General features: G+C 39.6%; 4 protein-coding genes and 1 non-coding gene across 5 annotated transcripts in view; 4 read left to right on the plus strand and 1 right to left on the minus strand.

Moving 5' to 3' along the window:
- On the plus strand, positions 946 to 4066 carry LOC104751893 (protein NETWORKED 2D-like). Its single transcript, XM_010473942.2, has 2 exons — positions 946 to 1393; positions 1551 to 4066. Exon 2 carries the CDS (start codon positions 1596 to 1598, stop codon positions 3969 to 3971), a length of 2376 nt encoding a protein of 791 aa, XP_010472244.1. The 5' UTR covers positions 946 to 1393; positions 1551 to 1595; the 3' UTR covers positions 3972 to 4066.
- On the minus strand, positions 4538 to 5995 carry LOC104751894 (nicotinamidase 1). Its single transcript, XM_010473943.2, has 5 exons — positions 5771 to 5995; positions 5452 to 5635; positions 5219 to 5352; positions 4931 to 5116; positions 4538 to 4819 (listed from the first exon to the last, which is right to left on the minus strand). The coding sequence occupies exons 1-5, from the start codon at positions 5918 to 5920 to the stop codon at positions 4739 to 4741; spliced, it is 735 nt and encodes a 244-aa protein (XP_010472245.1). The 5' UTR covers positions 5921 to 5995; the 3' UTR covers positions 4538 to 4738.
- Positions 6055 to 6127, plus strand: TRNAA-CGC. The gene has a single exon. It is a non-coding gene; the product is annotated as a tRNA-Ala (tRNA).
- On the plus strand, positions 6917 to 8573 carry LOC104751895 (UDP-glycosyltransferase 91A1). Its single transcript, XM_010473944.2, has one exon. It carries the CDS (start codon positions 6994 to 6996, stop codon positions 8407 to 8409), a length of 1416 nt encoding a protein of 471 aa, XP_010472246.1. The 5' UTR covers positions 6917 to 6993; the 3' UTR covers positions 8410 to 8573.
- LOC104753938 (UDP-glycosyltransferase 91A1-like) overlaps positions 22649 to 23647 on the plus strand; it is a 2462-nt gene continuing 1463 nt past the window's right edge. Inside the window, exon 1 of the mRNA XM_019237830.1 lies at positions 22649 to 23422. Coding sequence (XP_019093375.1) covers positions 22649 to 23422 — 774 coding nt within the window. The remainder of the gene's footprint in view (positions 23423 to 23647) is intronic.

Below are 23647 nucleotides of genomic sequence, written 5' to 3' on the forward strand. Positions count from 1 at the left end.
AAGTCGCTAGCATCTGTGGTAGAGACAATATGGAAATGTTGTGTACTAGTGTATCTATTAGAATCATCAACGTTGTAGATATACTACACTTGTTTTGCTTTTTAAAGATAATTAGGAGGCATAGGTCGAGCCTCATATATTCGGGACATGTTTCAATAATTTGTTTATACCAACTCCCACACAATGTTGTGACAATTTTAAAAAACTTTAGGGTATTGTTCCAATCGAGTGGGTGACCTCTCTATTTTATTATGAGATTTAGTTTTGATGTTTAATTTTTTTTTGCAATTATGTTTATTAGTACCATAAGATTCCATAAGGAGTTAAGCTTTTGGTATTAGAAATAGGATCCTAATCGTCTTTTACCGTATGGTGGTTTTTGAATGAATAAAAGCTTGAGGAAGAAAACAAAAAAAGTGATGGAAACAATATTGGTGTCATAAATAAGATTAAAACTTAACTCCAAGTTTTATGTGAGGTTTAAACTTTAGACTTTAGAGATCCTTCGGACTAGAGAAAGAAGGTAACTCGTCGGATCGTGACGCACCGACCGACCACCTTTGACTGGTTCATCAAAAACGTGTCCGGTTTTATGGTTAAGCCGTCAAGATTCAATGATTTTTTAAGGCTTTAACAACTTTTTAGAAAAAACGGACCAAGACGACATTTTCACATTCCTCTTTTTTTCTCCATTATTTAAATATGTTAATTCTCACTAAGATACTTTATCAGATTAATTAAATTAAAAGAAAATTTTATATTTCTGACATGTTCTTCTGTGTAACGTATGGATACAGAAGAAGAATAATCGGAGACAATGCTTCCGTCTTCGTCCGACCACGACGCTGGCACTATAACATTGGTAACACAACACACAAATGACATTTGTAATGAAACTTTATTACCCAAAAAAAATGTAAAAAAAATAAACAAAATTCAAAAGAAAAATTAAAATCTTCTTTACCAAAATAAGACCGAGGTTTGCTCCCACCCATGATCTCTCCAAAAGCAGATTCATTTGTAGCACGTTCTTTCCTCAATTTCTGAATTTTTGATTTACAACCAAATTAGACCTTTAAAGTTTTCTTTTGTGGGTCTATCTAAATTTTTTCTCTTTCTTTCTCGGGAAATTTTCCTTTTTTCACATATTAAGATCTAGAGAGAGAGAGAGAGAGGGAGAGAGATAAAAAAGGGTTCACACACACACACACAAAAAAAAGTTACAAGCTTTTCTGGGAATTTGAATGAATAGGATCAGAAGAAGAAAAGAGTTGAAAAAAGATTAAAACTTTTGCGACGATGCTGCAGAGAGCTGCGAGTAATGCGTATTCATGGTGGTGGGCGAGTCATATCCGTACCAAACAATCTAAATGGCTCGAACAAAACCTTCAAGGTCTCTCCTTTTTTTCTCCCATCCATCTCTTAACATATATATGTATATATATCTGTGTTTGATCGTCTGGTTTTATAATAAAGTTGAGATCTTTCTGATCTTTGATCTAAAAAGGATCTTTTGTACAATTTTGAAAATATGATGAAAATTTTAACAGATATTGAGGAGAAGGTGCAATACGTGTTGAAGCTATTACAAGAAGATGGCGATTCGTTTGCGAAGCGTGCGGAGATGTATTACAAGAAGAGATGTTAAGGATTTGAAGACCGCTGTTAAAGTGGCTACCAAGAAGCTTCAGCCTAGGAAGTCTATGAAGTATACTGGTGGTTCTACCAATGTGGTTGTTAAGAGCTCGGGTTTGAGCAAGCCTGAGGCTATGGGGGAGATTGATAAGTTGCAGAAAGAGATTTTGTCCTTGCAGACGGAGAAGGAGTTTGTCAAGAGCTCTTACGAGATTGGTTTGTCTAAGTATTGGGAGTTTGAAAAAGGTATTAAGGAGAAGCAAGAGAGGATCTGTGGTTTGCAGGATGAGTTTGGTGAGAGTGTTGCTATTGAAGACGATGAAGCTCGGAAACTGATGACCGAGACTGCGATTAAGTCATGTCAGGAGAAGCTAGTGGAGTTGCAGGTGAAGCAAGAGAGGTCTTATGAAGAAGCTAGAGAGGAGCATGTCAAGATTAAGGAGTCTAAAGAGAAGCTAAGATCTATGGCAAGCCAGTTTCTAGGTGACGAGAGTGCCTTCGCGAAAGACGACGGTGATGAGGTTAGAAGAACAGAAGAGTTGGAGCATGAGATCAAAGAGATGTCTAGGAAGAAGAAAGAGTTGGAATCTGTAAAAGAGAAGATTAGAGAACATTTTGAGTCTGGTGTGAATTCCTCGGACAACGCGACAGAGATGGCTGAGAAAGTCGATGAGCTCGTGAACAAAGTGATTACCTTGGAGAGTGCGGTTTCCTCGCAAACTGCTTTGATACAGAGATTAAGAAACGAGACCAACGGTCTCCAGACGCAAATCAGTACTCTTGAAACCGACAAAGCGTTGTTAGCAGACGACAAGAGTGATCTGAGGAACAAGCTCAAGGAAATGGAGGAGAAACTCAAGGCATTGCAGGATTTGGACAGAAATGTTTTGGACAAGAGTAGCAATCTGCAGACATCTTTTGATGAAGCTTGTCATAATCTCGATAACCTCTCTGGTGGGAAGCTGCACGATGTGAAGCCAGAGAGCGAGTCTGATAACCTGACCATGAATATAGAACAGGATAAAGACTTGGAAGCTGAGGAGAGGAAATGTGATGTTAGTGAAGAGAGAGAAGAGAAGAAAGGAACATCCGAGAAGAGTGTAAAATTTGAACAGACCCGCGATGCGACAATAGAAGCAGAAGATGCAATCATTGCAGAAGCTGTTTTGGAATCTACTGAAAAAGTAGATTCCGATTTTGAGAAGCAAGCTGCATCTGACAAGACAGATTCTGTTGTTGATAATGTTTTGGAGAAACAAGATGCATCTGATAAGACAGAGTCTGTTCCGGATAATGTTCTCGAGAAGCAGACATCTTCTAAAGAAGAGGATCAAAAGGAGCAAGATGAACCAGATTGGAAAGAGATGTTCATGAAGGGAATGGAAAATAGGGAAAAGCATTTGCTGACAGAGTACACAACTATTCTCAGGAACTACAAGGACATGAAGAAAACTTTGGATGACACGAAAACAAAGATGAAGACAGAGAACGCAACAAAAGATGATGAGATCAAGCTACTACGAGAGAAAATGAGCCTCCTGCAGAAGGGTCTTGGAGACAGTAACGACTTGTTGGAAAACCAGATGTCAAACGACGACTATTCCATAGGGTTCATGGCTACAGAAAACGAGAACATGTCTCTGGTTGAGGAACAGTTCAGGTTGAATATTGATGAGCTTCTTGAAGAGAATTTGGATTTCTGGTTACGGTTCAGCACAGCATTTGGACAGATACAAAGCTACGACACTTCAATCGAAGATCTACAAGCCGAGATATCAAAGCTGGAGCAAAGAAAAAAGCAAGATGGAAGCAGCACAGCGAAATATGCACTGAGATCAGATGTTCGACCACTTTATGTACACTTGAGGGAAATAAACACAGACCTGGGACTCTGGCTGGAGAAAGGTGCATCCTTGAAAGAGGAACTGAAATCTAGATTCGAGTCCTTGTGCAATATACAGGATGAGATAACAAAAGCCTTGAAATCAAGTGCTGAAGACGATGATTTCAGATTCACGAGCTATCAAGCTGCTAAGTTTCAAGGTGAGGTGTTGAACATGAAGCAGGAAAACAACAAAGTGGCAGACGAGTTACAGGCCGGGTTAGATCACATCACCATGCTTCAATTCGAGGTTGACAAGACTCTAGGAAAGCTGAGCGAGGAGTTTGCTCTAACAGGTTCAAAGAAATCTGATCTTGATCTCCAGCATTCGGATAGTCGCTCAAGAGTGCCCTTAAGGTCATTCATCTTTGGCTCCAAACAGAAGAGAGCAAAGCCATCCATATTCTCCTGCATGCATCCCTCACTATATAGAAAGATGAAGACTTCTACATAGGTAACATCTACATACTACATGCCATCCAGAGATTTTAATTGATTCATATACTGTAATTTATCAGATTCATGGAGGATTTGATTCATTTTGTGTCCTTTTTTACCTGTTCTTCCCTGGGAATACCATTCCCTCTTCTTTTTGGTTTGCGAGATTGAAACAATAGTTTTGTGTGTTGGTTTTTTTTATAATCCTTTTTGAGTATTGTAGATTGATTGTTCACAGTTTGTAACTGGTGAAGCAAGAGGAATGGCTTCAGGCTTTTTACATTTACTTTTTCTTCATCAAAATTTGTATGTTCAGAACCATTACAAGAAAACAGAGTTTGTAAGTTTATGTATTTTTTCATTACGGCACAAAATTAGTTAATAGTTTTCCAACAATCGTACGAGAAATGCTAGGACTGTAAGAGCCATTATCTCTCAATAAACCCAAGAGTATACTCAGACTGAACTTTTCATTCTGAAACAGTAACACAATAGATGATTTTCAGAAAAGACAACAGTTCTGCAACAATCCAATGAGACTATACTAAGATCTAAGAGCCCTTAGTTCTCAAAAACTCTGTGTGAAACTAAAATCAGACAGACATTTCATTTAGACAGATGAGAAATCATATTATTTGCATTCTGAAACAGTCACACGAGTTGATTTCATCAGAAATCAAGCTTCATAACCAATTTTACAAGAAAAAAAAGAGGCATACTCAACAAATTACTGAAATATTGGAGAGTAAGAAAAGTTATGTTTTATATACGAGATAGTGTGTTTTAAGTCTCAAATGAAATTTCAGAGACTACCTTAGCCCCTCTTCCTTTAGCCATGTATAGACCTACATGGTGCATCAAATCCTGACACAAATAAAAAGAAACACAACAGAAGAATAAGAAGATGAACCGAAGTGTCAAGTCACTAGAAACAACTGCTGATTATAGAAGCATCAAACTCTTTTCTAATAATACCTGAGGATGAGCCTGAGCGCCTTTGATGTCTTTTGCAACATGAAGAGGAAGGTCAAAAGTAGCACAGCCACGCGAATACACTACCACATCTTCTAGAGGAGGAAGAACACCATGGTTTCGAGCAGAGAGCGCAGCAGCCACAAAATCAAACACACATATGTCTGTACAGATACCTACAACCAGAATCTTTAGATCCCCAAACAGAGTAGAGTTCAAGTAAGTTGAAGATATGCCTAAAAAACTTGTTCAACACAACTAAACAGATCATCAAGAAAAAAACAAACTTACAACTTTGATCTGTGTTTCCTTAACCCAATCCACAAAAACATTAGAACAATCTTTCTCCATCGAACCCACAAACCCATTAACACAATCCTTCCTCCTAAGAGTGACACAATCCTCACTTTCAAGCCACTGCAGAGCTGATTCATTAGCCAGAAGAAGAAGAAATCAAGGCACAGTCTTAAACTAGTTAATAGAATCCTAACAACAAAAAAGACATTGAAAGAGCTAAAGGGTACCAGGAACAAGTTTAGATTCTTCAGTTCCTATAATACAATGAGGAGGATACGGGACCTCAGGTATATCAGGATGATGAGAGTCAATAAACGCAAAAACCGGCCATTTCCGATTACAGAATTCTCTAGCAAGCTTTGCACTTTCCTCTACCATCTTCGATATCTGTTCATTAGGCTCTGTTGGAGCCTGCAAAAAAGTCAAACAACTTGACTGAGGGGAAGCAATATCACAAACAGTTGGGAAGACATTAAGAAACAACTAAAGTTAGAAACTTTAGATCAAATTGAAGAAAGATCAAAAGATTTTATTAATAAACCAAACCATATTGCCTGAGCCAACTGTGCAAAAGCCATTAACAACGTCAACGATGACGAGACCAACGCTCGAGTCTCGATTCAAAACTAGAGATTCTTCTTCGTCCACTGGAATCTCCTTCTTCAGATGATCGAGTATCGTTTCGTGATTCGCCATATCGATACGGGTCTACGTCTAGAAGAGGCGATTGAGAAAACTGAGATATCAAAATCTTCTAAAGTAGACGACGAGACATGTTTTGTCTTTAAGAATAATATGTAAATATTACTCGTGATGTTGATATTTCAATTGGGGGTGTAGCTCATATGGTAGAGCGCTCGCTTCGCATGCGAGAGGCACGGGGTTCGATTCCCCGCACCTCCAATTCTTCCTTGTTCTTTCTTGTTTTGGCTTGTTCTTTGTAAATCAGATTATGGACCTAAACCGAAGTAGCTGGCCCATTATTGTAATTCAAATGACTTTCCGAATTACACGAAAGCCCTTCATAAATACACAGTTTTATCATACCAACCTAACTTAATCTCAGCCGTTCATCTTACCTACAACATCTGTTTTCTTTCACAATCAAATAAACTATATAACTGTACTTATTACAAATATCCAAAAAAGATGACAAATATCTTTCGCCTTCCTATAAAGGTAAGGTGGAACTATGTGATTAATCCCTTAAACGATTATCCTAGATAGTCAATGGGTCCTTACTGCCAGAGTGACTATGACAAACTTTTAAAGCCAAAGATGTAGATGAAACCAAAGTATCTCCACATACCACATCGCAATCAATGCTAGCTTCATGCATGGTTAGCTTTGCGAACGGAGGGAGTAAAACATTAAGGGAAACAACAATATGTTTGGTTTGAAGTACGGTACCCCAATGGCAAATATCATCTTAATGAAAGAAAAAAAAATAAAAAATAAAAAAGAGTAAGATGTGGGCAATATTGTTTACCGTAGATAGTCGCGTCGATACTACCTGAGTGACTTTGACAAACTTGTAAAGACAAAGATACATATGGGTTAGCTTTTCGCCACATATACTGTTCCATATATGAAACCTCTAGTTTTAGTATACACCACACATCGTATCATCCCAGCTGTTTATCTTACCTACAACGGGAGATATTTTCACTATCAAATATAATAAACTTATTCTGTGAAAAAAAAAAGTATCCTTCTGCTTGTCTATAAAACAAGACTTAGTTCTGTAGTCAGATTATAACAAAGTAACAATGACAAACTTGAAAGACAACGATGGAGATGGAACAAAGCTCCACGTGGCCATGTTGCCATGGCTGGCCTTTGGTCACATGGTTCCATATTTTGAGCTCTCTAAGCTCATCGCTCAAAAGGGTCACACCGTCTCTTTCATCTCCACTCCACGTAACATCGACCGCCTCCTCCCACGGTTGCCGAAGAATCTCTCCTCCGCCATTAACTTCGTCAGGCTCCCGCTTCCCGTCGTTGGCGACAACAAACTCCCAGAGGACGGCGAAGCCACCACCGACGTCCCTTTTGAACTCATTTCTTACTTGAAGATCGCTTTCGACGGGTTGAAATCTCCGGTGACGGAGTTTCTTGAATCTTCCAAACCAGACTGGGTTCTTCAAGATTTCGCGGCGTACTGGCTTCCTCCGATCTCTCGCCGCCTTGGAATCAAGACCGGTTTCTTAAGCGCTTTTAACGGCGCCACTCTCGGGATTCTGAAACCACCGGGGTTCGAAGAGTACCGTACCTGTCCGGCGGGTTTCATGAAGCCGCCTAAGTGGGTTCCGTTCGAAACTCCGGTGGCTTTCAAGTTATTCGAGTGCCGGTACATTTTTCATGGATTCATGGCGGAGACCACCGAAGGAAATGTCCCCGACATCCACCGTGTCGGCGGCGTGATCGACGGCTGTGACGCCATCTTCGTACGGAGCTGTTACGAGTACGAAGCTGAGTGGCTAGGAATGATACAAGATCTTCACCGGAAACCGGTTATCCCGGTGGGAGTCTTACCACCTAAACCGGAAGAAAAGTTCGAAGACACCGACACGTGGCTGACTGTTAAAAAGTGGTTGGACTCGCGGAAAACTAAATCTGTTGTTTATGTAGCTTTCGGTTCTGAAGCTAAACCGAGTCAAACGGAGCTGAATGCGATCGCTCTCGGTTTAGAGCTTTCCGGTTTACCTTTCTTCTGGGTGTTGAAGACTCGTCGTGGTCCTTGGGATACCGAACCGGTCGAGCTTCCAGAAGGATTCGAAGAGCGCACGGCGGATAGAGGAATGGTGTGGAGAGGTTGGGTTGAGCAGTTGAGAACATTGAGCCATGCGTCGATCGGTTTGGTTCTGACTCACCCCGGTTGGGGAACCGTAATCGAAGCTATCCGGTTTGCTAAACCGATGGCAATGCTGGTCTTTGTGTACGACCAAGGATTGAATGCAAGAGTCATTGAGCAGAAGAAAATTGGGTATATGATCCCTCGGGATGAGACAGAAGGTTTCTTTACCAAAGAAAGTGTTGCCAAGTCACTAAAATTGGTCATGGAGGAAGAAGAGGGTAAGGTTTATAGAGAGAACGTGAAGGAGATGAAGGGAGTGTTTGGAGATATGGATAGACAAGATCGTTATGTGGATTCATTCTTGGATTATCTTGTTGCTCATCGTTAAATTTGAGCATGCATGGAGTCTTTGATCCAAATGGCAGGGTCCGTTGAATGACTATTGATAACGATTTGTTCTAGTGTTGTTAAGATGATCAATGAATATTATTATATTATCATGTTTTTAAATGGTCCAAGTTTTATTAATGCTTAATGTTACGAAAGGTACTATATAGACTGTCAAGTATATTGAAATCAGATCAGTGGTAAAAGAACTTTCCAATTTGATTTTGATATGGACCACGATTCGTGACATATCAAAACCGCACTAGTTTATCTTCCATTTCGTTTTCATCAAGACCAACGTAACTTGTCATATCAAAGAGCACCTAATAATTCATTCGAATCACCAATTGTGGTATCAAAGACGATACAAGAGGCGTTTTTTTACCAATTCTTTTTTCTTTTTTTCCGTCTGAATGATTCATTGATAAACTTCAAGGTAAAATACAAATGCAGGCAAGGAAATCAATTCTTCCTGAGACTTAAGCCGGCGAATACAAAAACACTCCCGGAGAATAAAACCAAAAGAGATAAACTAAGGGGAAAAAACCCAGACTGAGAAAATACACAACAACCAAACGATTACTTCCCAGAACATATTCCAGATATCCAAAAAAAGAAAATTAAACCCTAAATCTTTGAAAATTAAAACAAATTGAATCACCAATGTAACCTATCTTCCAATTGAATCACCAATAGGTCTTGAATGGGGACGATACAAAAGGCGTTTTTTTAGGTTTATGAGAAAAAAACAGACCATGTCACCAATCACACCAAAAACTAAAAATTTGCTTTATTATAAGAAAACAATAAAAGTACTGTTTGTTATTTTCTAAACACAACATTACTCTATGGTCCGCAGTTGTTTGTTAAATAACCAATTATCCAGTGTTTTTTTGCCAATAAGGCCTTGAATAAAGCAAACTTTTTATTTATTTAATTTGTTATTAATAAAAAATAATAATCAACATAAATTTTAACAAATGACTGTATGGTGAAAAGAGTTTTTAAGTTAAATTGTTAAAGATTTTCATAAATAATTTGTTTCTTATATGTGTTTTTTTTGAAAAAAAAAATAACTTACCTCTTTATTTTATGTACAAATTGTACAATAATCATTTTTAATACAAAATAACAGATTTGTAAAAACAAAAATCTATAATGACTTTATGATGAAAAATATCATCAAACTTTAGTATATATATTAATATATTAATAGTTTTAATTATAATTTCCATAAAAAGAATTTATTTTTAAAATATGTATTTCTTCACTATTTTATTGAACAAAATTCACTTACTTACTTCAAAAGAAATTTTGATTTTAAAAGTTTTAAATAATATAATTATACTAATTATTAATAAAAGAATATGAAATCTGCACCGCAAATAGATTTTTACCAATCAAACATTATTTTGTACTGCTTATTTTACATTAACCGTACTTGTCCCGCAAATATATTTGTCCCGTACGTACCATACTTCAACCATACTATATTATTAAATTGTTTATCCTCCACAACCAGATCCTTTGTTACCATTCCGATCTTGTATATATAAAAAGAATATTATTCTTCAAAAAATGTTTTATTTGGTGTGTCTCTTTTTAAAATATCTTTTTCAATTACCTCATTTCAAAAATATTCTTTATTATTAAATCTGAAGATTTATGAAGTTTTTAAAGATTTATAGGATACTTCCGGATATCATTGGGAAACTCAATCCAAGTATTGTAAGGTTTTATAAAATGTTAAAAAGTATTTATAATATATCTGTAAGATATGGGGATGTGGCTACGTGTAAGTAGTAGGCTAATTTGGGGATGGTTGTTCCTTTTGTTTTTGTTTGAGAGTTAACACCAGGGCTTTGTCAGTGTAAGCAATGGGTATCCTTTGATCAAATCTATTAATATAAATCAGTTGACCAAAAAAAGAAGATATATGTTAGATATTTATTTCGTTCAACTAAGTGCTAGCCGCTTATCAAATGGTTGGGATGGGTCTAGTGCAAAAATTGAAGATTAAGCGGGATTACGTCTTTGACAAAGATGATAAGAGTATTGTCCAAAATATATTTCAGTTCCTCTCCTCTGCTAATGGTTCGACGTCTCTCGAACTTACTATCTACAATTTTTCAAGGTTTTTTCTGATAATTGTGAAGAACGAGGGTTCGACTTTGTAGAAGCGTATTTTTGTTATTTTTCTATTTTCTTTTTATAAAATTGGAAATTTATCAAAATATCTTTGTTTCTTTCTTTTTTGGCATGCGACATCAAACCCTAGTTTTCACGGATTTTAATTATTTTTTATGATTTCATGTTTTTCTTATAGTACTATAAAAATTATGATAGATATCTGTTAGGTAATTATGGATTTTAAACTTAAATCAAAGCAATACTAATTTTTCAGACTCTCCTATTTATTAGTTCATTTAGGCAAATTGCGACCACCGACCCCATTGCTATGCTAACGATTAATTGGCCGGCCACCATTCACCAAGCTCACATTTTTTAACAAGGGAGTATTTGTAATATTTTATATACATATGAAAGTAATTTGGGTATGTTTTAATAAGGTTATACACATATATTACATAAAATATATGATTAATAAAAAAAAATAAAAAATTTACATATGTTGTAATTTGAATTTTGAAAACAGACTTATATTACTCAATTAATTCTTTTTTTAAAGTGTATGTATAACGTTGGACATCAACTTCGGAATATAGTTAACATTGTTTTTTCAGTGAGATTGTTTTGTTTTTTCAACAATGTTGTTGTTTTTTAATATAAAACAATTTTGGTTTACATTGTTTATTCAGCATCAATAACGGAGTATAGTAAACGACGTTTTAGAGTTTATATATATTGGTTTACACAGAATCTATATTTTCAGATGTAAAAAAAGAAAAAATTATGTAATTATTGGTAGTGTTGTAGACTTGTAGTAGGTATGATAAAACGATTAAATTTGTAAAGTAATTAGCCGTTTTCCGCCCGAGCAACTATGACAGAAATAGGAACAAAGCTCCACGTTTAGATAATGAATGTTTCATGCATGGTTAGCATTTGGCCACATGGTTCCATATGTGAAACTCTAGATAGTTTTAGTAGTATACACCACACATCTTACCTACCACGAGAGGTACTATTTTCACAATCAAATATACAAATAAACTTATTTCTGCTTCATCTTTCCATATGTGAAACTCTAGATAGTTTTAGTAGTATACACCACACATCTTACCTACCACGAGAGGTACTATTTTCACAATCAAATATACAAATAAACTTATTTCTGCTTCATCTTTCCATATGTGAAACTCTAGATAGTTTTAGTAGTATACACCACACATCTTACCTACCACGAGAGGTACTATTTTCACAATCAAATATACAAATAAACTTATTTCTGCTTCCTCTAAACGAAGATCTAGTTCTGTAGTCGATCGATTATAACAAAGTAACAATGCCAAACTTAGATGACAACAATGGAGATGGAGCAAAGTTCCACGTGGCCATGTTTCCATTATTAGCCTTTGGTCACATGGTTCCATACTTGGAGCTCTCTAAGCTCATCGCTCAAAAGGGTCTATAGAAAATATGCAGGTTGGAGGTTGTGTAAAGAACAAAAAAATCAAATAAGAATAACTCTCTTATTATTAGCTCTAGAAAAATCTTTCAAAAACTAAAACTCTCTCACAATTGTCCTCTCTCAAACTCTTAATCTCTCTATATTAATGTCATAGCTCGACATATATATATATAACAAAATCAATCCTAGTCCTACTAGGAAAACACCAAATAGAGTTTGATCCTTATCCATTCACTAATAATAACTTGATTCGGAATGCTCTGCCTTTTTCGTCTTTAAGTTCTTCTCAAGCTTAAACCAACATTCTCCCCTTTAAGCTTGACTTCACTCTTCACAACACTAACTCCAATAAGATCTCTCATTTCTTTGAACTTAATTCTTCCAAGCGCTTTAGTCAATATGTCAGCTTTCTCCTCGCTTCCTGGAACATGTTCTACCTCGATCAATTCACTCTCGACACACTCTCTTATAAAATGGAACCGCCTATGTATGTGTTTACTGCGGCCATGAAACACAGGATTCTTTGTTAATGCAATTGCAGACTGATTGTCGAGACGTATTGTAACCTTCTCACATGGAGCTCCGGTAACTTCACTAAGCAGTTCTTGTAACCAAATGACCTGTTTTGCCGCCTCTGTTCCAGCCATAAATTCAGCCTCACAAGAAGAAAAGGCTATGACTTCTTGCTTCTGTGAACACCAAGTTATCGGACTTTTTTTTTTTGAATAAAATGATAAATTATATTCAAAGAAAAAATAACGTTTTACATCAGCTTGGTTTGAAAGAATAAAACTTAGACTGTTTTAACAAAATCCCTAAGTTATTAAAGCCAAGAAACTATCTCCTCAAAACCGGGTAGCTAGCCAAGCCTGGAGACCCATAGCATAGCGTCGATCACCCTGCCTTTCAATGGCCAAAAGTTGGGCTCTTATTTGCTTGTCAAGCCAGCTAATAAGACTTGTCGCAGATGTAGGAGTCTCTCCATGGCGCCTTGCGTTACGCTCCCGCCAGACAGAGTACACCGTGAGTTGAAAGGTATATCTAGTTAAGAACCCGGACACCCGATCAGCTTGCGTTCCAGAAATAATGTCGAGTAGCTGTGACCAAGAGGTAGTAAAACGAGTCATATAAAAATTTTGTGCTATACCAGACCAAACTGCACCGGTATAAGGACAAGAAAAGAACAAATGGTCTCTTGTCTCCACCGGAACAGAGCAGAACACACAGCTTACATCACCTCCATTTCTCCAAGTGACCATTCGATCCCCCGTCGACAACCGATTATGAACTGCAAGCCATGCGCAAAAAGAATATTTCGGAGTTGCATGAGCAAACCAAACACCCTTATGCCAAGCAACTTGATTTGAAGCTGTGCGTATATGGTTCCAGGTATCCTTTGTAGAAAATGTGTCCTTATAAACATCACCTTTACCGCGCCATAGTACACGATCTGCCTGAGAAGGAGTTCTAGACTGATACGCTTGATGCAAAACTTCTTCAATGTCATTCAACACGGGATTACGGTGAGTCCTTCGCCGTCTCTCGTACCATGCGTCATGGAGGGTCATATGTTCTCGGATACCCAAATCAATCATACCCCATGGACCCACTTTATCCAACAATCGCCTGTGCACCGACCAGTTATCATACCAGAAAGACGTAAGAGCTCCACTCTGCACTTCCACCTTAACAAAAGTTTTTGCCAAATCTCTGTATTTCAACAATTTTCACCACATTCAGGAGCCAGATAGTGATGCAGGCGGTATCGACCAAAAGCAGCCCTCTTTAAATAAATTAAGTTTTGACCATTGAACCCATAATGATACTCCCCCAGAGACCAAACGCCATATCAGCTTTAAACAACTTACATCATTTGTCTGTTTCAAAGATCTCAGTCCTAATCCACCTTCACACTTCGGTTGACACACCACAGCCCAGGGTAACTTTGCCTTATTAGTATTCAGAGTTGGACCAGACCATAAAAACGCAGAACATAAACTGTCCAGCTCGGTAATGGCTTCCCGTGGGAGTCGAAAAGCACTCATCCAAAAACTAACTATGTTCCAACGGACCGAACGGATGAGGTCAAGGCGCCCTGCAAAAGAGAGGTGACGTGCAGTCCACGTTTTTACTCTGCTGCGGATTTGGTCAAGTAAAGGGGTAAAAGTTCCGGTACCAAGTCGTCGAGAAGTTAAAGGGAGACCAAGATATCTAACTGGGAGTTGTCCCAGACCAAAACCGTACCGTGCGCCCATTAACTCGTTAGTGTCCGGTGAGACTCCACCAAGATACAAAGTCGTTTTTTCCATACTAATTCTTAAGCCTGATCGCTTAGCAAAGAGATTCAATACTTGGACTATACCATCAACAGATCTAATTTTCCCATCAGACAATATCATGAGGTCGTCTGCAAAACAAAGGTGAGTTAACCGCATATTCTTACAACGTGGGTGGTATCCAAACTCCTGTAACCCAGCTGCCTTGTCCAACATTTTGGAGAGCACATCCATACAGATGACAAAAAGGTAAGGTGAGAGCGAGCAGCCCTGACGCAATCCTCTAGCACTGCGGAAATAACCTGCTAGCTCTCCGTTGACCTGAACCGAGAAAGAAGCCGTGGTAACACATAGCGAGATCCAATGGATGAAAACAGGAGGAAGTTGCAAAGCGCGTAAGACATTAAACAAGAAAGACCACTGAACGGAGTCAAAAGCTTTCGAAATATCCACCTTCATCGCACACCTCGTGGAGACAGTATTCTTATGATAGTCCTTGACAAGCTCTGTCGCTAAGAGAACATTTTCAATGAGTAATCTATCTGCCACAAACGCTGATTGGTTTCCGGCAATGAACTGAGGCAGTATACGTTTGAGTCGGTTAGCAACAACCTTCGAGATGACTTTGTACAACACATTACAACAGGAGATGGGTCTATAGTCTCGCATCACCCTAGCCTCTTTTTTCTTCGGTATGAGGGCCAATATTGTCGAGTTGAGTCCCTTTGGGAGAAAATCTTTAGCAAAAAACGATTGGACCGCTACAACAAACTCTCCACCAATAGTATCCCAAGCTGCCTTATAGAATTCAGCAGTGTAGCCATCCGGCCCCGGCGACTTGTCACTTGGCATGGCAAACAAAACCTTTTTTATCTCCTCCCCCGTTACCGCCCTTGTGAGCCAGCGGCTATCCTCCTCTGAACAGCGGAAAGATAGCAACTCTGTGAGACAGTCCACTGACATTCCCTCATAATCCGCTGGTATAGTCTGCAGAAAATCTTGACAGAAAGTCTCAGCCTCCACGTTAATATCCTCTGTAGTTGTTAGTAAACGCCCATCCCATGCTTCTATCTCTCGCATCGTATTTATAGCCTCCCGAGTGGCCGCTGCACGATGGAAAGCCTTATTATTCCGATCCCCCACTTGGAGCCAGTGGAGCTTGGATCCCTGCTTTAAAAACTTCTCTTCCAGTGCAGAGAGGCGATCCCATCGTTCATAAGCTTCTTTCTCCCGTTCCATAGCAACCACGGATGGGGAAGCCAGATTTGCCGCCTGCCTTTTACACAACTCCTCAAGGGCTTCCTTGGTTTTCTTAGATAAGTGACTCAACTTCTGCTTGGCTAAACACCTGATATGCGGCTTTAAAAGCTTTAATTTCTTGGAGAATCTGTATAGAGATGACGTAGATAAATAGATATCCTCTGTGTTATTCTAGTAGTCATGAACAAGCGGTTTAAATTCCTCCATCTCTGCTATGGCGTTAACAAACTTAAATGGTCGACGAGAAGGAGGTGTGCCTGCAGCTCTCTGCACATGAACACGACAGCGAAGGTGATCCGAGATCCCCCTGCTTCGAATACACTATAGGATTGCATAAATGAAGCGGACCATTTGTCATTTACCAGAACTCTATCCAGCTTCTTCGATATTAAGTTACCATCCCGCTTATTACTCCACGTAAATAACGGACCATGGTAAGCCAAATCCTTCAAACGACAATCATTTACCACGGAACGAAACTCTTGCATCCCGGGAGAGAGAACAGGTCTATTATCCACCCCCAAATGCTCATCTAGTTCTAACGTAACGTTAAAGTCTCCCATAACCAGCCAAGGTCTATTGCAAATGATTGGATATGCACGATGTGCTCTCAAATCTGTCCACAACTCCCTTCTACCTTCAACACTATTTGCCGCGTAAACAAACGTACAGAAAAACTCATCTGCCTGCTCATTGAGCTTGACCGAACACGTTATGAGCTGGCTACTTTTATAAAACGGTGTGAGGCGTACCTCATTCCTCCAGACCACCCAAATACGACCCAAATTATGATGCTCATAATTAGTCAATAAGGACCAATCCTGAAACATCTTATTCCCAATTCTCGACACTGATTGCACTAGAGGCTTCACATATTCACCTAGTCGAAGAGTATCCTCCACCCCTGTCTCTTTGGGATCCTCTGTTTTCTTTGTTTCCTCTGTTGCCTCAGTTTCCTCGGTTTCTCCATTTTCCTCCACTTCATCCTTTCCCTCCATATCCTCAGTTTCTTCCAACACCGCAAAGGTATTTGAGGAGGTCTTGACAGGAGCTTTCGGCAGACCTACCATTTTTTTCCCCGGGCTTAGACTTGTGCGAGGTGTTATCCAACCTTCCTTGTCCATAACTGCAGTGTTCTTAGTGAGGTCTCCCTCGGATACTATGACTGTTTCCACGACAGAGCTATCTACTTGAGTAACTGGATCAGCAACCTTCACTGTCGGGGCAGCCTGCACAGAGCTATCAATTGGAGCAACGACAGAGTTATCCACTAGATCAACGACTACCAGTGCAACCTGCGCAGAGCTCTGTTGACTCACATCACCACCCAACGTTGAGGTTGTAGGAGCAGTGACCTTCTCATAAGCAAGACAGGCCGAGCTCAAATGGCCCCATTTCCTACACCCTGTACAGCGTGGAGGTAACCAAGGGTAGGAAAACTTAATCGTTGATGCTAGCTCACCATCCTCCTCCCCTAGGAAATCATACTCAGTTGGTAATTCTTTAGTTAAGTCTGCTTGAACCAACATTCGCGCCTCATCAAACTTAGTACAAGCTTCAGTCGTAGGATGCAGACGTATTGGTTTGCCCACCGCACTAAAGAGAAACTCCAAACCCTTCTCCGTGAACATAGTTGGCGGGACATTCTTTAGCGTAACCCATAGTTGGATAGAACGCATCGCAGGTTGTGCATCCTCTGCAAAAGGTGTCCATTTCGATACTATCATGGGAATGTCCATGATATTCCACATCCCTCTGTTAAGGATTCAAGGCCGCATTGCCTCATTACGTATGCGAAACTTAACTGTGGTGTCGTTAACTTCATATACATCGATTAAAGACGACGTGTCACTTAATCTCCAAATTTTGTTAACAATCATGTGTATTTTCCCAACGTGTGGTGCTTTCGTACTTAGAAAATTGCCAATCAGAAAATCTTCCCAGAGAGGCTTCGCATCCACAAAAACCTCCTTCGGAACCACAACCCTCGTTTTTCCATTCACCTCTAAAAATTCCAGTTTCTGCTGAATATAACCACGTTTCTGTGAACCCTGAGCAATACTAGCGTAAGATTTCTTTTTTTGTCTCCAGAGCAACCAGAGAGGAGACCTCATGAGTAGGCAAGTCCGAATCTACCTTTTCCCCATCCAAACGATTACTGTCCCCCTCCGTACCAGAACCCCTTATCAGTGACAACCCTACATCTTGCGTAGCTACTATCCCCTCCCCTACCGGCGGAGCAATCACCGGCCGGCTTGGAGAAGCCGCCGTCATCGGCAAAACGTGGTGAGAAAGTTAAGAAAAAACCCTAGCAGTAAATCGCCTTTGGAGTCGCCACGCCACGTCAGCAAAGAAGATTAAAAAATAATTCAAGTTCAAGTTATCGGACTTTCTCCTAAGTAAAATATATGTCCAGAAGTGCTCTTGCCATCATCTGGATCGACATTGTGACTACTGTCACTATATCCTATCAGCTTCGGTATCTTCGTTCTCCCAAATGTTAAACCGAGTTCTGTAGTTCCCTTTTAAGTACCTCAAACATTGTTTCATAGCTGCTCCATGAGATTCTCTAGGACTCTGCATATATCTACTTAGAACTCCAACACAAAAAACCAAATCAGGTCGTGTATGGAGCAAGTAGCGAAGACATCCCATGTTTTTCCTGTATATTGTTGCATCAATATCTTTCTCATTCTCAGCTTTAGACAACTTTAGACCAACCTCCATCGGTGTATGTACCAGATTGCAGTCTCGCATCCCTGCTTCTTCAAGAATCTTTTGAGCATAACGAGTTTGATTCAAGGTTATTCCTCCTTGATGTTGTAGCACCTTGATTCCCAAGTAATATGTTAGCATGCCTAAATCACTCATTTCAAACTTTGATGACATCCCTCTCTTGAATTCGTTAATAATCTTCAAATTTGTGCCTGTCACAAATAAATCATCAACATACACACCAATGACTAGCTAGTGCTCACCAACTTCTTTGCGATATACAAATGGTTCCTTCGAGCACTTTACAAATCTCAAGCCCAATAAAATTGTGTTCAACTTGTTGTTCCATGCTCTAGGTGCTTGACGCAAACCATAAAGCGCTTTGTTTAACTTGTATACCTTCTCTTCACTTCCAGCCTTTAGAAAACCTTCTGTCTGTGAAACAGAAACTGTTTCTTTGAGCTCACCATGCAAAAAGGCTGTTTTAACATCAAGATGATGTATCTCCCATCCATATGCTGCTGCAAGATCAATAAGCAAACTAATTGTTTCAATTCTTGCCACTGGAGCAAAAACCTCCTCAAAGTCAACTCCATATTGTTGCACATATCCCTTTGCAACAAGTCTAGCTTTGTGCTTGTTGATACTTCCATCTGAGTTTTTCTTGAGTTTAAACACCCATTTAAGCCCGATTGGTTTTGCTCCTATAGGCAAATCAACAAGATCCCATGTTTTCAATCTCTCAATCGAACCAACTTCTTCTTTGCAAGCGTGTATCCATTCTTTTGAGTCCTTTGCTTCTTGAAAGTTTCTTGGTTCATTGTTCAATACTAAAAGTAGCATCTCTCCTTCTTCTTCAGCTAGCAGAACGTAATCCTCAAGATATTTCGGAACATGTCTTTCTCTCTGGGATCTTCTTAACATAACGGGAGATAATCTTTCAGGTATCTAATTATTCTCGTTTTGTTCGTCCATCTCTTCACTGTCAACTCTGACTTCACTAATCTCTGATACTCCTCTATTTTCACCAACTTGTTCTATCTCTGATTCCTGAACATCCTCTTGAAGTCCGTTATTTCCAAACTCATCAATCATAATCTTAAAGCTTTCATTATTATTTCTTATAGTATCGACACCATTCCAGTCCCATCCTTTTGTTTCATCAAAAATAACATCCCTACTAACACTGATCTTCTTTGTGAGAGGGTCAAACAATCGATAGGCCTTCGATCCAGGTTCTGTTCCTAGGTGAACAAGGATGCGACTTCTGTCATCAAGCTTCCTAAGATGTGGTGAATCAACCTTTGCATAACCGATGCATCTGAAGACACGAATGTGATCAACATTTGGCTTCTTACCTCTAAACAGTTCATACGGTGTTTGATCCTTAAAAAGACCGTGTTGCTACTCTGTTTAAGACATAGGTTGAATGTCTTACAGCTTCTCCCCACATGTAGTTAGGCATGTACATGTGTTTCAAAATACTTCTTGTCATCTCCATTAGTGTTCTGTTTCTCCTTTCCACTACACCGTTTTGCTGTGGTGTATAAGGTGCTGTGAGATGTCTTTGAATGCCATTCTCCTCACAAAAACTTCTAAACTCATTTGATAAAAATTCTCCCCCTCTATCTGTTCTCAAAGTTTGTATTTTGCTCTCTGTCTCCTTTTCTATCATTGCTTTGAAGCTTTTAAATTTCCCAAAAGCTTCTCCTTTCTCGTGTAACAGGATCGTCCACATGTATCGGGAGAATTCATCTATAAGGACAAAAACATATCATTTTCCAGCACTCGTACTTGGTGTAATAGGACCACAGAGGTCACCGTGTATAAGCTCAAGCTTCTTTGTTGCCCGATATGATGTTGCCTGTGGAAAAACTTGTCGCGTTTGTTTACCAAGCAAACACGAACTACAGAGTTCCTTTTCAAGTGTAAACCTTGGGGCTCCATGAACAATCTTCTTCTCAATCATAGTATTCAATGTTTCAAAGTTCACATGACCCATCCGTGCATGCCACTTTCCTGCATCACTTATTTCTGTTAAGTAGAGGCATGTATTATCTTTCAATCCCATNACCTCTAAACAGTTCATACGGTGTTTGATCCTTAAAAAGACCGTGTTGCTACTCTGTTTAAGACATAGGTTGAATGTCTTACAGCTTCTCCCCACATGTAGTTAGGCATGTACATGTGTTTCAAAATACTTCTTGCCATCTCCATTAGTGTTCTGTTTCTCCTTTCCACTACACCGTTTTGCTGTGGTGTATAAGGTGCTGTGAGATGTCTTTGAATGCCATTCTCCTCACAAAAACTTCTAAACTCATTTGATAAAAATTCTCCCCCTCTATCTGTTCTCAAAGTTTGTATTTTGCTCTCTGTCTCCTTTTCTATCATTGCTTTGAAGCTTTTAAATTTCCCAAAAGCTTCTCCTTTCTCGTGTAACAGGATCGTCCACATGTATCGGGAGAAGTCGTCTATAAGGACAAAAACATATCGTTTTCCAGCACTCGTACTTGGTGTAATGGGACCACAGAGGTCACCGTGTATAAGCTCAAGCTTCTTCGTTGCTCGATATGATGTTGCCTGCGGAAAAGCTCGTCTCGTTTGTTTACCAAGCAAACACGAACTACAGAGTTCTTTTTCAAGTGTAAACCTTGGGGCTCCATGAACAATCTTCTTCTCAATCATAGTATTCAATGTTTCAAAGTTCACATGACCCATCCGTGCATGCCACTTTCCTGCATCACTTATTTCTGTTAAGTAGAGGCATGTATTATCTTTCAATCCCATTCGAACCTTGTAGAGTCTGTTTGGTGATCTCTCTGCTTTCACAAGAAGTTTTCCTTCACGATCTCTCATAGTTAAGTGTCCGTTCCTTAATCGAATGTCACATCCAGCTTCTGTTGCCTGACCAAGACTGACTATATTACTTTTCAATCCCGGAATATAGTAGACATCAATCATCTTTCTTGGCTTTCCATTCAGATCAACAAAGGCTATCGTGCCTTTTCCTTTAATATCAATACGAGAGTCATCTCCAAATCTAACTTTTCCTGTGACTGTCAGATCGAGTGTGTCAAAGTATCTTCTATCTCCAGTCATGTGGTTGCTAGCCCCATTGTCAAGATACCAAACATTGTCTCATCCTGTGTTTGTTTCGAATTTGCTAGGTACACATCGCTTTTCATTTAGAAATACAACCTCATGTAGCATAAGTTCATCTGTAGTTTCCGTATCCTTCTCCACTTCTTGAGTTTCCTGCAATTTCAACAAACGATCTGGACAACTGCTTGCATAATGCCCCATCTTGTCACATCTGAAACATGTAACCTGCGAGGGATCTCTTCCTCCATTACGTCCACGTCCTCTTCCTCGATAGGAGAACCTTCCTCCTCTGCCTCTTCCTCTGTAGCTTTCGTTGTACTCATGTTGATGTTGATTAGAATAGTTTGCTTGCGTATCAACGTTAGAGACAGTATTAGAATACATTAACTTGTTCTGTTCTTCTTGTGGTTCTTCATCTTCGAATATTCTTTCTTCGTAGGCTTTAAGTCGTCCCACAATTTCTACAAAGCTTGTTGTGTTCAAGTCAAGTACTTGCTCCAAAGATGCGACAATATGAATGTATTTTTTCCGAGGAAGAGTTTTAAGAAACTTCTTGACTAGCTTGGATTCTTCGATTATTGTCCCTAGTGCATCTGATTTTGAGGAGAGTTCGGATATTCTCCCAGAAAACTCATCAATACTCTCTGTATCTTTCATCTTCAGTCGATCAAAATCAGTCATCAACGTTTGTAGTCTAGCCTCACGAACTCTCTCTGCTCCTACATGTCTGTTTTTGATTGCTAACCATATCTTCTTAGCTGTATCGAGCTCTCCTACCTGCAAGATGAGTGCCTCTGGGATAGATTGAAACAATAATGCAATAGCCATGTCATTCTTTTCTTCATCTATAGTTTCTGCATCAATTGTCTCCCAAACTTTGCTGACCCTGAGCACAAATTTCATCTTCATTGCCCAAACTGTGTAGTTTGTGGTAGTTAGCATCGGACATGTGATGGAGGAAGATCCTCCTCCCTCTGTTGGTTTTGCGATCACAATAGCACTTTCTCCTTCGGTCATTGTTTTTGCTCTGATACCAAATATAGAAAATATGCAGGTTGCAGGTTGTGTAAAGAACAAAAAAATCAAATAAGAATAACTCTCTTATTATTAGCTCTAGAAAAATCTCTCAAAAACTAAAGCTCTCTCACAATTGTCCTCTCTCAAACTCTTAATCTCTATATATTAATGTCATAGCTCGATATAGATATATATAACAAAATCAATCCTAGTCCCACTAGGAAAACACCAAATAGAGTTTGATCCTTATCCATTTACTAATCATAACTTGATTAGGAATGCTCTGCCTTTTTCTTTTTAAGTTCTTCTCAAGCTTAAACCAACAGGCTCACACCGTCTCTTTCATCTCCACTCCATGTAATATCGATCGCCTACTCCCATGGTTGCCGGAGAATCTCTCCTCCGCCATTAACTTCGTCAAGCTTCCACTTCCCGTCGTCGGCGACAACAAACTCCCGGAGGACGGCGAAGCCACCACCGACTTGCCTGTTGAACTTATCTCTTACTTAAAAATCGCTTACGACGGGTTGAAGTCTCCGGTGACGGAGTTTCTTGAATCTTCCAAACCAGACTGGGTTCTTCAAGATTTCGCGGCGTATTGGCTTCCTCCGATCTCTCGCCGCCTTGGAATCAAGACCGGTTTCTTACGCGCTTTCAACGGCGCGACGCTCGGGATTCTGAAACCATCGGGGTTCGAAGAGTACTGTACTTGTCCGGCGGATTTCATGAAGCCGCCTAAGTGGGTTCTGTTCGAAACTCCGGTGGCTTTCAAGTTATTCGAATGCCGGTACATTTTTCATGGATTCATGGCGGAGACCACCGAAGGAAATGTCCCCGACATCCACCGTGTCGGCAGGGTGATCGACGGCTGTGACGCCATCTTCGTACGGTGCTGTTACGAGTACGAAGCTGAGTGGTTAGGAATGATACAAGATCTTCACCGGAAACCGGTTATCCCGGTGGGAGTCTTACCACCTAAACTGGAAGAAAAGTTTGAAGACACCGACACGTGGCTGACTGTTAAGAAGTGGTTGGACTCCCGGAAAACTAAGGTGGTGACTGGTTCTCCCACTACCTCCCGCAAACGCTGCGTTGCGGGTGGTAGCGGTTGCTAGCGATTGGAACCAATCACACAAATCGCTCCCAGTCGCTCCAAATCGCTTCCAATCGCTTCAAACCACTGAATTTCAAAAGCTGTCTCCCGCAAGCGTTTGCGGTTGCGGGCGATTGCGATTGAATTTTTTTTTTTTTTTTTTTTTTTTTTTTTTAAAAAAAAA

This window comes from Camelina sativa, chromosome 16, assembly GCF_000633955.1.
Source record: "Camelina sativa cultivar DH55 chromosome 16, Cs, whole genome shotgun sequence".
Taxonomy (NCBI): domain Eukaryota; kingdom Viridiplantae; phylum Streptophyta; class Magnoliopsida; order Brassicales; family Brassicaceae; genus Camelina; species Camelina sativa.